At 47.8% G+C, this 14,363-nt stretch overlaps 6 protein-coding genes across 6 annotated transcripts; 3 read left to right on the forward strand and 3 right to left on the reverse strand.

Annotated features, from left to right (window-relative positions):
- Positions 1-2,974: 2,974 nt before the first annotated feature.
- On the reverse strand, positions 2,975-3,331 carry CMC1 (COX assembly mitochondrial protein; the record flags this gene model as incomplete). The annotated part of the gene is made up of 1 exon (XM_018881995.1): positions 2,975-3,331. The coding sequence occupies one exon, from the start codon at positions 3,329-3,331 to the stop codon at positions 2,975-2,977; it is 357 nt and encodes a 118-aa protein (XP_018736418.1).
- A 684-nt stretch (positions 3,332-4,015) lies between these two features.
- On the forward strand, positions 4,016-4,654 carry spc24 (spindle pole body protein Spc24; the record flags this gene model as incomplete). Its single annotated transcript, XM_018881996.1, has 1 exon — positions 4,016-4,654. One exon carries the CDS (start codon positions 4,016-4,018, stop codon positions 4,652-4,654), a length of 639 nt encoding a protein of 212 aa, XP_018736419.1.
- Positions 4,655-4,926: 272 nt separating this feature from the next.
- Positions 4,927-6,528, reverse strand: AWJ20_4895 (Uncharacterized protein YKL098W; the record flags this gene model as incomplete). The annotated part of the gene is made up of 1 exon (XM_018881997.1): positions 4,927-6,528. One exon carries the CDS (start codon positions 6,526-6,528, stop codon positions 4,927-4,929), a length of 1,602 nt encoding a protein of 533 aa, XP_018736420.1.
- Positions 6,529-6,877: 349 nt separating this feature from the next.
- Positions 6,878-7,630, forward strand: UTP11 (Utp11p; the record flags this gene model as incomplete). Its single annotated transcript, XM_018881998.1, has 1 exon — positions 6,878-7,630. The coding sequence occupies one exon, from the start codon at positions 6,878-6,880 to the stop codon at positions 7,628-7,630; it is 753 nt and encodes a 250-aa protein (XP_018736421.1).
- Positions 7,631-8,680: 1,050 nt separating this feature from the next.
- HAS1 (ATP-dependent RNA helicase HAS1) lies at positions 8,681-10,570 on the reverse strand (the record flags this gene model as incomplete). Its single annotated transcript, XM_018881999.1, has 1 exon — positions 8,681-10,570. One exon carries the CDS (start codon positions 10,568-10,570, stop codon positions 8,681-8,683), a length of 1,890 nt encoding a protein of 629 aa, XP_018736422.1.
- Positions 10,571-12,883: 2,313 nt separating this feature from the next.
- SUV3 (Suv3p) lies at positions 12,884-14,359 on the forward strand (the record flags this gene model as incomplete). The annotated part of the gene is made up of 1 exon (XM_018882000.1): positions 12,884-14,359. The coding sequence occupies one exon, from the start codon at positions 12,884-12,886 to the stop codon at positions 14,357-14,359; it is 1,476 nt and encodes a 491-aa protein (XP_018736423.1).
- Between the last annotated feature and the right edge of the window lie 4 nt (positions 14,360-14,363).

A 14,363-nucleotide genomic window follows, 5' to 3' on the forward strand; every position in this document is an offset into this window, starting at 1 on the left:
ACACCAGTTGGGTCAATCGATTTATGGTGAACGTTGGCTTGAGGGTCTAAAGACTGATAAGCCGATGACGAAGGTACACCAGATGGGTCAGTCGATTTGTGATTGATGTTGGTTTGAGGGTCCAAAGACTGATATTTGTTCGAAGACGTGTCAATATCAGATGATTGTTGATAACCTGACTGTTGGTTGAATTGAGTTTGATTAGGATCTAACGATTTGTATGTTCCTGAAGAAGCGTTGGTTCCCCAGTTTTGATAATCGGTAGGGCCCACTTTAGAAGTACCAGAAGGCAATTGACCAGGTTCGGCACGAACTGCACCAGATGGGACTGTTCCTAAAGATCCAGAAATAGGAGCCTTTGTAGGGTCAGAAGATTTATAATTGACGTTCGAAGGATCGAGCGATTGATAGTTGTCAGAAGAGGATGCACTGTTTCCTTGCCAAACTTTGTTAAGATCTGTAGGTCCTACTTTAGAAGTGGCAGACGATAAGTTACCGGGTTCAGTACGTACTGCTCCGGGATGCACGGAGCTCAAAGAGCCAGACAATGGCTGCTTAACATAGCCAGGCGCATGTCTTTGAACAGACCCTGCATCGACACCTGACCCTGCGCTTTGTCCTGCAGGATGAACTGCATGCGATAAGCCCGATGCATTCTCGGCGATCACATCAGACTCACCGAGTCCAGTGTCTTTAAACCCACTATTAGTGTTAAGATTCGAAGTCTCATACCCCAAACCGCCTGTACCGCTCTCATAATTGTACCCTCCGCCTGTCGATCCACCGCCCATACCGGCATCAACACCGCTAGTGGCACCACTTCCAGTGCCGCTACTACCCATTGTTGAAGGTTTAGTACCGTCGTAACCATAACTACTACCGCTAGTATTACCGGTTCCAATACCAGAAATACCCTCGCTATGGCTTAGACTGTCGCCTCGAGTATGTTTTTTGTTCGAGCCGTCGTAAGAATAGCCTGACTCGGTAGCACCGCTTTCGCCAGCGGTCGAGGGCTCTACAAATGATCCTGGAATACGAACATCGTCTGAATATCGAGGATTCGAAGCGTCTTCTGTGGTGTGTTGAACCTTGTCGTCACGTTTCGAGTGGCTGTCACCACTGCCAACACCGAGCTTTTTGATTTGTTCGACGAGCTTTCCGGCTGACATGGTCAATTGCTGTGTCTGTTTCAGTGTCTGTTTTGTTTCGAAGTATACTGCTTGACCAATAATCGCACAAGTAATTTCGTGTACAAATTAGTAACTGTACAGTTGAACGTGTAATGAAGTTGTCGAGAACTGTAGTAGTAGGTAATAATTATCAATTGCAATTCTCAGCAGAGTGAAAAAGGACAATTGACGTTGAAACCAAATTTGTAAGAATATATAATAATCACTAAACACTAAACACCTTTGCTTTCACAATTGTATTCAATGTAAATAACTAATAATAATTGAGTTTGGAAAAGTAATCACAAATAATTTGAGTTGAAAAAAATAGTAATAACAATATAGCAACAAGTAAACACAGCTATTTCACAGAGAAACCAAGTCTTTATATACTCCAACTAACCGAGACAAGAATTTGTCAGGCTCTTGTTCTCCACAGTCTTGTGATTGAGTTCATTGTCTGGTTAATTGTGATCGGATCGCAATCTAACCGCAATAGTGACGTGATGTGCCATTAACAGTATTGTAATTTTGCTATTGGCGACTGCCAATTACGAGAATAGCCTGGCCCGAGTTTCAGGGTTCCTTGCCAAACACAGCTAACCCCATAACCATCTGTATGGCAAGATTTCTCACAGGCGTAGTTCGCTGAACATGTGATGACGTTTAATACGTAAAAAATGGAGAAGGTTTCGGTGCCATTCCCAGACAAGCTAGACAGGAATAAATGAGCTGTGTGCATGCATATGCCGTCCATCCCTCCCCAGGCAGGCAGTGATAACAGCAGCAACCTGCGACCGCTTTTATCGCTGCAGGGGGGTGGGGGTGTCTGCCTCCGGCGGCTGGGGCTCCGCCCCAGACCCCGCTGCTCCTCTCGCTGCGCTCGAGTCGTTTCTCGGGGGGTCCCCCAAGTAAAATCTCCTGCGAAGCAGGAGCCACGGGGTCTGGGGCAGCGCCCCAGCCGCCGGAGGCACACCCCCACACCCCAAACTCCTATCAACCCCTAGAACTCAGTGGAAAGACTGCCACTAGAGAAAACAGGGTTCAGGGGCAAAAAAACCAGCGCCGTGTGAAAAAACCAGCTGGTTTGCCAAGTGAATGATCGGCAGCCACCTGCATAAGATTGCATGCATCGCATGAAACGAGAAAGGACCGACAGCAAGATAACAGCAACCAAGCAACCCCCTGAATTGATCGAAACAGTCCGAGCAATTGAGTGCTCGAGTCCAGTACCCACCTCGTACCAATACCGTAGTCAGAATATGTCATAGACCAACTGATAGTCGGGCCACTGCAGCAAGGGAACAGGGTCTCGAACCCAAACGCAGCAACCGCTGTTGACTACGAGAGATAAACTTCTCCCTCGCTGTAGCAACCACTGGCTCAGGCGGAGCAATCTTTCAGGGTTCGAGGGTTGCCTCCGGCGGCTGGGGCTGCGCCCCAGACCCCGTGGCTCCTGCTTCGCAGGAGATTTTACTGGGGGGAGGGTGTGCCTCCGACGGCTGGGGCTCTGCCCCAGACCCCGTGGCTCCTGCTTCGCAGGAGTTTTCTCGAGGAGTTTTCGCCAGAGGGTCATAGTAAACAGCCACCGCCCCCCAAACCCGACTCGAGCGAAGCGAGAGGAGCAGCGGGGTCTGGGGCGGAGCCCCAGCCGCCGGAGGCACGCCCCGACCAGCAGAAGCAGCGCACCGAAGATGGATGCATGAGTTATTTACAGGAATGGAGAGAGAGTTTATATACAGTGAAGGTGTGATCAGCCGCAGGAGTGGGTAGTGAGAGGTCAGGGAGAAGCGTGGACGATGGGGTTATAGACGACCCTCTTTGCGGAGTTTTTCTTGTTTCTCGGTGATGTAGCGGTCTTGGACTTCTTCGAATTTCTCGGTGCTGCCCCAGTAAGCGACGCAATCGATCATGGCTTTTTTCTGCTCGGCACACTTCCAGGAGAACAGCAGCTGGTTTTTCTCGCTGCAGCGTCCAAAGGCCAGAAACTTGTCAGCACACATCCGGTCGGCTTGTTCTTGACATCTCGCTCGCACTTCTTTCTCTTCGTATGGTGCTAGCATCCAGGCTGGAACCTTACGTCCGGAACTGGCAGATGTAGCAGTTGTAGAACTGGTCTCAGAGCTGAGATTGGTGTGAGCAGTAGCAGGGGTGGATGACATCTTCGATATTGATCTGTTGTTTGTGATTATCTTGGGTTTCTCTAAGCAGTAAGTTCTACTGGACTAATATGAAGTATAGGAGCTGTGAAGAAGTTTGGTTCTTAGCAGATGTTCTTCTTAGGTTCTTAGGTTCTTGGATTTAGTAGTATGGACCGAACCAAAGATAAAAGTACAAATGAACTAGGGAACAAGTTATGAGAAAGTGTTGCTATATTTTTCAGAGTTGAAGTTAGTGAGGGAAACTCCAATGCAAGCTCTAATAAAAGTTTGGATGGAAGCTCAGATGAAAGCTCAGATGAAAACTCGAATAAATCTCGAATAAATCTCAAATAAAAGCTCGGATGATCAGCTTGTCAGATCATGCTCCAGTCTGCATTTTTTTGAAAAACGCACGTTGATATATTCTATTAGCGGGTAACTTTAGCGGCAGACTAGCACCACGTCTTGCAATGCAGAGTATTATCGTACATAAATTGCATAAATTATTAGTGGAAGTAAACAAACATTGCGTACTTCTCTCAAACCCCAAAAGTTTGGATCAGGATTTTATGCCTTATTCGTAGTGAAATCTTGGTAAATCTTGGTATTTATTTTAGAAAAATTGTACACGTGAATGTGATTATTGTTTACTGATCAGATTGTGCCTTTATCCACATTTATCGACGCGTGCCTTTCAGTCAAAACATGTCTGACGAGCTAGGGAATTACTTCCCGTTGATTCAGTCAACTATGGAACATTTCGAGATCCAAGAGGATATTGATACATGTGACAGAACTGAACAGATGTTTCAACGGATACAAGAAAAGAGAAAGAAGATTACTGATGAGTCGTATGACACACTTCGTGCACTAAGTCGAAAACTAGAACTGGCGAAAGCAAAGACAGATCCATCTGAAAAGTCTGCAGCTCATCGCGAAGCTACTCAGCGTTTGGTACAATTGGACAGAGAAAAGTTTGCACTTGCCAAGTCGTTGAACGAACTAGAACAGTCCAATACCAGTAGCCAGACTACACTTGATATTCTACGACAAGAGCTAGAGGATTTAAAAGATGCAGATAGTATTGAAGAAACTAGTAGTCAGTACGTCGACAATGCAGCAGTACTGAAGCTTAAGTTTTATAGATCATTAGGACTCAGGTTTAGTGACGATGAGGATGAAACTGGTTTGGGAAGTGGAAAAACGTCTGCAGATGGACAGTCAGCTAGTACTGGTCTACGAGTATTTATCCAGTCGTCGACTGAAAACCGCGTCCATGTGTTTTCAATTGATAAGAATTACAGTTCACAGTTTGTTGCAAATTATATATGGGATCACATGTGATGGATAGGTGATGTGCCATGTCGTTTGTACCATTTGCTGTAATTATCTGATATGACCAGTTGATATGACAGTTGATATGACCAGTTGATATGATATGCTGTTCTGAATCGTGCTGTGATAATTGTGACAGTATGATTTGTTGCGTGTTAGTGAGATGCTAAATAGACTCTCAAGCAATAAGTTGGGTGATCTGATGGTATTAGTGGTTGTAGTCGGAAGACTTGAGGTCCTATGATATCGGAGAATGCAAAAGTAATAAATGTGTGCTTCTGCTACATGGCACACGGGACGTTAGCTAGGATCTCCTCGATAACCAGGTCTTCATCCCATTTATTCATCCATTGCGTGACGAGGTCAATATCTCCGCCATAACTAAGAGACGGTTCGTCGGTCGGCTCACACAGCTGGATTCTAAGAGGAAACAGCTTTCGTGCACTGATTGATACTATTGACGGAGTGACAAATTCATAGTCATGAAGTACACTCAACGCTCGTACAAGATAGTGAAAGTCCTTGACTGCTTGGGGAGATACTCCTGAACGAACCAAGCGATGTGTGCGCAAAGCAACCACAATATCTTGCATGTATCTTTGTATATTTGCAGCAATAGTAATAAGAGGAATCTTGTCAGCCATAGAAGATAGCAAGTTCTGAAATGATAAAGTATCTGCGTTGTCACTAGAATGTAAACCCGGGGGTGGTGAAAAGTCTGGCAGGGTTGGTCTTCTACTCACTACTCCTACACCAAACGACGATGTGGATTTGTTGCTAATGTTGGTGTTCGATTTAGTAAGTGCTGAGAGGTCATGCTTCCCTGGATACAAACCGGAACCCTGTTGAGTCGTCGCATTTACTATTGCTGTTTCTGAGTGTCGTCTATAACTATCATCTTCACCTCCTCCAGAATAATATCCCTTGGGTGTTAATACAGAATTACTTTCTGAGGCTCGAGTAACCGGTTGTACTAGTTGCGGATCTGACATCCCACGTCTGTCGATATCTGTCAGTGGTGTATTGACACTCTCTGTACTGCCAGTACTGATGCCAATGCCACCAATGCCATTACCAGTACCAGCTGTGGCACTAGTACTGCCATTACCACTACCACCAGCACTGACATTAGCACTACCACCGCCGACATTGTCACTGTTGATGCCAGCTCCAACTGCAGAAGACATCTGGCCCGTATGGGCTGGCTGGTCAGCATTTAAACCGTGGTCGTCATCTGTCTCAACGACATGCTCTAGTAACATATAATCACGTAAATGAGGCACCAGATTATGTCCATGTCCTATAATGACCAATACAAAATCTTCTGGCAGCGGATAGCTCTTCTTATTGACGACCAGTTTCCTCTCCACTAGGGTCGAGATCATCATCGTCTGAACAAGCTTTGCTGTCTTATCCAAGTTCTCTATAATCAAAAACGTCGGCACACTCACATTTGGATGCACACTTCCTTCATCATTGATATTTGGACTTCCATTAACACCTTCTCGCTTAACACTCTCTTCATTATTGACATTCCCACTTCCATTTCCATCACCAAATAGATTCGGAGATCCAGAACCTGCAATCTCACATTCTGTTTCATGCGAGAACTTGTTGCCATTCACAAGAATCGACTTCGCCAGCTGATGCCACGTCGTGTCAGCGTTGCAATGTACTACGACAGTCGCCCTGTCTTCACGAAATCCGAGCACATCGCGAGCCAGCGTCTGTAGAACCTCGCGAGTCGCACTCACCCGCTTCGACTGGATCACCAAATGCCTCCTCCCGACCGCAGCCACAACCAAAGCGATCAAAACATTCACATCGAAATTCTCATACTCGACACTGACCTGTTCACACAAACTCGCAAACGAACCTACCATGATTCGCTACTTCACCAATCTCCAAGATCGGCTCTCTCTCCTTATCTAATCTCTCCGGATGTTAGGGTTCACCAGGGGGAGGGTTCTGCCTCCGGCTGCTGGGGCTCTGCCCCAGACCCCGTGGCTCCTCTCGCTTCGCTCGAGTCGGTTCCGTCTCGGGTCCCAGCCAACTCCTGCGAAGCAGGAGCAATCAGGGTCTGGGGCGGAGCCCCGGCCGCCGGAGGCAGGACCCCCCCTGACGACGCAGGGCTCGGTGATGCGGCGGAACTGTCGATCAAAATAAATTTATTTGGCTGATCTGTGGAGAGGGAAGTGGACAACAGCAGTTTTATTTATTTATAGAGACAAAATGGTGGCGTTGACTCATAATATCGCCAAGAAACAGCATCGGGAACGTGCCCAACCGACCGAGAGACGCAAATGGGGTCTGCTGGAGAAGAAGAAGGACTATAAACTGCGGTCGCAGGACTTTCATAAGAAAGAGAACCATCTTAAGCTGCTGCGGAGAAAAGCCACTGAACGCAATCCAGATGAATTCTATCACTCTATGGTCAATAAAAAGACCGACAACAGAGGCATTTTAATAACTGAGCGAGGAAACGAAGTTTTAAGCAATGGAGCAGCCCAGCTGCTGAAAACACAAGACTCAAGCTACGTCCGAACGCTGACGAGCGGCGAAATCCGCAAAATCGAGAAGTTAGAAACCGAACTCACATTTGGCGGTCAAGGAGAACACACTGTATTTGTCGACTCGGACTCTCAAGCCAAATCTTTTGATGCTGCCGAGTATTTCGGGACCCATAAATCGCTGCTCAACCGACGTGAGAACAGACTACGGAAAAACCAGCTCGAAGAACAGGATCTCTCTAAAACCACTCTAATTCCTACCGATGTCGACGAGCGAACAGAACAGAAACTGAGAAAACAGAAAATGGCTAAATACAAAGAGCTCGACCAGCGACTGGAACGTCAACAGCAGCTGTCACAAGTCCAGCAGCAAATGGATTTACAAAGAGAGCTCATGAAAAAGGGCGACAAAAAGAAAATCATCACCAAAGACGGCAAACAAACCTGGAAATGGAAAAATGTCCGCAAACGTTAACTGCATCTTATTATTTAATTTTCATCTTTTTAAACCTCCTGGGTCCCTCTCTGCCTCCGGCGGCTGGGGCTACGCCCCAGACCCCGCTGCTCCTCTCGCTGCGCTCGAGTCGGTCCCGTCGACGGTCCCAGCCATCTCCTGCGAAGCAGGAGCAACCAGGGTCTGGGGCGGAGCCCCAGCCGCCGGAGGCAGCACCGGGAAAACGTGTGTGTACGGTGTCGTTATGCTATATACAAAATAATAATAGGAAACCAGGCGGTTAGTAGCCCTTGGGAGGCACTCTGTTGCTGATTTTGGTCCATTTGGGCTGTCTGTGGGCGCTCTTGCGGTATCCCTTCGAGGTCTTGTTGAAGATCCAGTACTTGTCTTTGGCGGGCATGTCCTTTTCTTTGGGGAATTCAAGCTGTAGTCGCTCAAAACTTTTAGTGGTGAGTCCGCTGGCTCTCAGAGCATCACCCACACGCTCGATATTGCGGTCTACTATCTTCATCCGCAGTCTGTGACGGGCCTTCTGGTGTCGGCTCATGGTGTGTGGAATCTTCCTGTCGCGCTGTTAGCTTCCGTACTCCGGTTTTCGGCCCCAAACCGCTTCTACTAAAACCACGTATCTTCCACAACCCATAACTTACCATAATAGACCGCCCCAACGGGCTGCTGTGCCCTTAAACGCTCCGAACATTGTGTCTCTCTAACAGTGTAGTTTGCGTCGCATCACGAACATGAAATTTCACATCTGCAAAATTACCACACCCTAACCCATGTATGATTCAGGGGGGATCACGAAGTTGGTGAAGCTGCCGGGGAGGGTTCTGCCTCCGGCGGCTGGGGCTCCGCCCCAGACCCCGCGGCTCCTCTCGCTGCGCTCGAGTCGTTTCCGTCGACGTCCCCGCCATCTCCTGCGAAGCAGGAGCAACCAGGGTCTGGGGCGGAGCCCCAGCCGCCGGAGGCAGCGTGGGAAGAACGAAGGGGGTCTCTATGCATTTATATTAAAAAAACAAATAATAAAATAAAGTATACAGTCACTGGTCCGGTGTGTAGTGATGGCGGTGGTTACCTCCTCGAGGAGTTGTTGAACTTGCGTTTTTTGTAGTCGTTTTGACCGTTGTTTTTCTTGGGAGCACGGCCTGACGCACCAATGGTGATGTTGACTTTAGGAGGGATGTTGAATCCGAACGATTTGGCCACTTTGACGAGATCTAATTTGTCGATTTGGTACACAGTCTTCAGATGGTGCGACGAGTAGGCTTGGAGATAGGCTCGGTAGCCGTCTTTGGCCGATTGGTTGAGCCAGTAGTTGGACGACACCAGCTTCTCCAGTTGTCCTTGAACGTTGGCAATTTTGCTGGCAGGGAACTCGTACTCGTTCAGTGGCACCTTGGCGGCCTTGAGGTATCGCAGGAATCCAAGTTCGGATGGTGTAAGGAACATGAGCGATTTGCCCTTTCCTTGAGTACCTCTGGCAGTACGTCCGACACGGTGGATATAATCACGAGGATCATCTGGAGGATCGAATTGGATGATCCAGTCGACTGCAGGGATATCAAGACCTCTAGCAGCAACATCGGTACAAATGAGAATACCCTGTTTGGCATTACAGAACTCGAAGAAGGTGTTGGTACGTTTCTGTTGCTTCTGTTTGCCGTGAAGATCGAGCACGGGCAAATCGATGTAATTTAACAGCTCGCCGTAGAACTTGACACAGTTACAAGACGACAGGAATACAATGACTTTTTTATTTTTGTTTCGTCTCAAGAAAGAGAATAGAAGCAAGAATCGTTTATCTGAGTCGCACACCACATAACCCTGTTCAAGACCGTCAGCTGTGGAAGTCTCCTTCTCAGAGTCGACATTGATATAAAGAGGACCAGGACGTAGGGAAATTCTCGCCAGATCTTCGACTTTAGTAGTTTGTGTAGCAGAAAACAACATCGATTGACGGTCGTCTCGTTGAGGTAGGATTTTAATAATCTGTTTCATTTCATCCTCGAAACCGATTTCAAGAATACGGTCGGCCTCATCAATAACAAGTGCTTTGAGATTCTTGAAAACAAATCCCTTTGTGTTTTGTAAATGATCTAATAGTCTACCAGGAGTAGCGACAATTAAATTAACTCCCTTGACCAACTTCTCAGCCTCAGCTCTACGGTTGGCACCGCCAATCACGATACCCAGCGTCTGTGTATGATGGGCCATGAGTTCACGAGCAACTCCGAAAATTTGAAGTGCCAACTCACGAGTGGGCGAGATAATAATAACACCAGTACCATTTCGAGGCTTGAACTTGAGCGAATACAAAAGCTCAATAGCGGGAATAAGGAATGCAAGAGTCTTACCGGATCCAGTCTTGGCAGCACCAAGAACGTCTCTACCAGCCAACAAAGGTGGGATAGCGCGAGCTTGGACCGAAGTCATTTTCTTGAACCCCATTTCTGTAATAGCCTTGGCTGTGTTTTCAGACAGTTTAAGCTCGGAAAAGAGCGTGGGATCAGGTCCTGATGCCGACCCTGACGAAGCTACAATTGCCGACTTGGATGGTGCTGTGATGTTACCGTTTTCATCCTCAAACTCGTTTTCGTCACCATTTTCTTTCTCCTCATCTTCTTCCTCTTCTTCATCATCGTCATTTTCTTCTTCATCGTCTTCATTCTCTTCTTCTTCGTCATCTTCATTCTCTTCAGCCTCGACGTCTAGCAGACCCTCGACCTCGTCAAACTCTTGATCCAGCTCTTCAACTTCAGCATCTTCAACTTCATCTTCGTCGTTTTCGATATCAGATTCCTCAGGAGATTCCTCCTTTTGCTTTCTGCTCTTCTTCAAACTAGCGACCTTCTTACTATGCTCGACAGCCTTCGTCTTCTTGACCGAAGACGACTTGCCGTTCGAAAGAGAAGATCTAGGCTTCTTGCTCTTAACAGCAACACTCTTTTCTTTTCTGCTCATGGTTCTCACTTCTTCAGACAACAGTGAACCCTACAAAAACAAAAAAAAATTTCAATCCGTTTTGCTGTGACGTCCAAGACCGTAAATGCACTCTCTCTCCCACCGAAATAAATTTCAAATTTTTTTATAGTGTCTAATTTTTTTTTCGCATCAGCATGCATATCTGATTGTCGATCGCTCTTCGCTATCTGACAGCCGTTCCTGGGTGTCTGCCTCCGGCGGCTGGGGCTCCGCCCCAGACCCTGGTTGCTCCTGCTTCGCAGGAGATTTCTGGGACCGTTTGGCGAGCAGGTCCGGGAATGGGGTGTGGGAGAGGGAATCAGAGGTCGTTTCAGCGCCGAAAAAAGCGGCAGATTTGGGTCATTTACGGCCGATTTTTGGCCAGGACACCTGGAATTTTGAGGCTGAACCCCCCGAAATTGGCCTCCGAACCTCCGAGAAACGACTCGAGCGCAGCGAGAGGAGCAGCGGGGTCTGGGGCGCAGCCCCAGCCGCCGGAGGCAGACGAGGCAGACCCTGAACCGACATTGCATGTGCCCTGCAGATGGAAAAAAGTGAACGAAAGCCGCATGATCTGAAGGGGCAGAGATCTCGAGCGACCGGTGAGAGAGTTGTTATTTTATTTGAAGTGTAAAGGAGATATCTGAGCTGAGAGATTGGTTCGAGTAATGCTGCTGAGTAGGGTGGCAAGAGTCAGGGCTGCCGTGGACGGGGTTTTTATTGGCTGTTATGGCAGAGCAGGATCACGTTCTGTGAGGTTTAACAGCCGGACCCAGGAAGTCCATATCAGGACTTGGAAGAGCCCTCGAAGCGTGCTCGTTTCGCCAAAATCGTGTCTAGATCTCAAACTGGTACGTTTTTCGAGCACAGTTTCAGCTGCTGATGACGTGAATGGAGATGGTTTAAAAGATCAGACAGAATTAAGACCCCATGGATCAAGTCAAGATAAGTCTCGAGAGGACCCAGAAGAACTGAAAGAAGACCTTGATTCCAGAAAATTAAATTCAGAACTAATACATACGAGACTGAAAACTTCCAGGTTTTCTAAGCATTCAGAGAAGAATCTAGAATTAGAAGACCTGACTACTGACCGTCAGTTAGGAGACACAACAACCAAGTCAGAAACAGAACATCTAGAGGAACTAGAACTGGAAAAAGAAGAAGAATTAGACTCAGCGATATACGTGCCTCGACCACCTCGAGAAGCATTTAAGATTCTGGCACATGACTCTCCCAATTCCCCTGGCAAGAGCGTGCCCAAATACAGGCAGCTGAGCAAACAGCAGCAGTTTCTGCGGTATATGGGTCGTCACAAACTGATCCGAGAAATACTCGGTAATGTCTTCAAAGAATCCAATGCCTCGTTCGAGCAAAAAGTGCAAAAAGAAGCCATCGATATAGAGACAGTCAGTGCAAGAACATTGCTAGAACTAAGACTTGAATACACCAAAGAGGCCATGAAGACCCATTTTGATAGAAAAAGTGTTAAACTCTTTAGACGGCTGTCAAGCAAAACACATCCCCGTTGGGAACCATCAAAAAACTCGAAACCGTCGAGTGCCATCGACCAGTTCTGGTCTGAAATGATCTCAGCCCGAACAAGAGCTGAAGAATCCAACGAGCCCGTCGAGCCCTGGGCCGAATGGAAAGATTACGTCAACCTATCGCATGACCCTCCAGTGATTCCTGATCTACTCCGCATGGAAAAAGCGCTCGACCAGTACTCACGAACACTCATCTCCGACCAAAACAACATTAAAATCGTCCACCTCGCGACAACCGAAATGCTCTGCCGGTCCTTCGCCAAGTATCTGGCATACCAGGTCTCTCTCAACAGCCAGTACAGTCTAGAATCACCCACGCCAACAGAACTGGCATCAGCGTACGTACGGGGAGCACATACCTCCGGCGGCTGGGGCTCCGCCCCAGACCCTGGTTGCTCCTGCTTCGCAGGAGATGTCGGGGACCGTCGAAGGAAACGACTCGAGCGCAGCGAGAGGAGCAACGGGGTCTGGGGCGGAGCCCCAGCCGCCGGAGGCAGCACCTCCAGAAAGAAAATTACTAACAGTGAACAGAACACCAGCTGAGGAAACAGTTGAGGTCCCGACTATGTCGCCGGCGTTGGGGATTATTGATTTAGAGAACCCGGCGTGGCTGTTTCCGGCTGCCAGGATGATTCATAGGAAGGTGTATTTGCATATTGGACCCACGAATAGTGGAAAGACGTATACCGCGTTGAGAGCTTTTCAGACGGCCAAGTCTGGGTTTTACGCCGGGCCACTGAGACTGCTGGCTCGCGAGGTGTATAGTAGGATGAAGTCGGCGAGGATTCCGTGTAATTTGGTGACGGGTGAAGAGGTTATTGAGGAGTTCGACGAGACTGGACGGCCAGCTGGACTGTGTAGTGGTACTGTAGAGATGATGGATATCAACAGACAGATGGATGTTGCAGTGTTGGATGAGATCCAGATGATTGATGACGCCGAGAGAGGGTGGGCGTGGACCCAGGCGTTTTTGGCGGTGCAAGCCAGGGAGATTCATCTCTGTGGTGATCCTAATACTGAGGAGCTGGTAAGAAAACTGGCAGCACAGGCTGGTGATGAGCTCGAGGTTGTTAATTATACACGACTCAGTCCGCTTGAAATCGAGAAGCGAGAGTTGGGTGACGACTTGCAGAAATTACAGCCTGGTGATTGTCTTGTATTCTTCTCGAAAAGACACATTCTGGCTGCTAAGAACATTATTGAGGCCGAGACTGGTGATAAATGTGCTGTAATTTACGGATCATTACCAGCCGAGACAAGATCTAAACAGGCTGAGCTGTTTAATGATCCAGACAGCGATGTTAAATACCTGGTGGCCAGTGATGCTATTGGTATGGGACTGAACTTGGCAGTAAGAAGAATCATTTTTTCTCGAGTACGCAAGTTTAATGGCCATGAACTCATCAAACTTCCAATTGCACAAGTAAAGCAGATTGCTGGTCGTGCTGGTAGGTTTCAAACAGCTCCGTCTAAAGATTCTCGTGACACTCGATCAACTGGTAATGTCGGTTATGTAACATCGTTGCATGCTCATGATAGAGAGTACATTGAACAATGTCTAGCATTGCCATCACCTCCAGTTAAACAGGCAGCGTTCTTCCCTTCGGACACTATTATTCAAGAGTTTGCACACTTTATTGGTCCACAGAGTCCGTACCATCAGATGCTGGCGCGACTGGAAGCGTCTATCAAACTACCTCCACTATACAAGTTTGTAGATTTGTCCAACATGATCACCACATCCAAGATATTTGCCAATATTCGAGGATTGCTGTTAGAAGAGATGATGACACTGGCAAAAGCGCCAGTCAGTTCGACAGACGAACGAGTCAAGAGCGCGTTCTACTCCTTCTGTTTAGTAATTGCCAACGGCCAGTCGAAAACTATTACCGAGATCCCTAATACAGGAGTAGGATACCTTGGTATGTCAGTGATTCCAAACGCAAGACCCTCTGACACTTTCGAAAGCATTCACCGCGTTTTGTCGCTCTATTTATGGCTGTCGTACCGGTTCCCCACCCACTTCCTCGACCGTACAGGAGCCATGCAACTGAAAGAGCTCTGCGAAACCAAAATCAACGACCTCCTTAAGAAATCACCCTCCATCAGCCGGATCGTGGGTCGCAAAAAGGCCAAATCCTTCAAAGCCACAGCCCTCCACGACGACTCCGAGCCCCTCAACCACCTCCAGCCTCCATCCCCCCGCCGACCACGAGCTCCCACCCGTCGTTACTCCTCCTTCTAACCCT

Source organism: Sugiyamaella lignohabitans, chromosome D (genome assembly GCF_001640025.1).
Source record: "Sugiyamaella lignohabitans strain CBS 10342 chromosome D, complete sequence".
In the NCBI taxonomy this organism is placed as follows: Eukaryota; Fungi; Ascomycota; class Dipodascomycetes; order Dipodascales; family Trichomonascaceae; genus Sugiyamaella; species Sugiyamaella lignohabitans.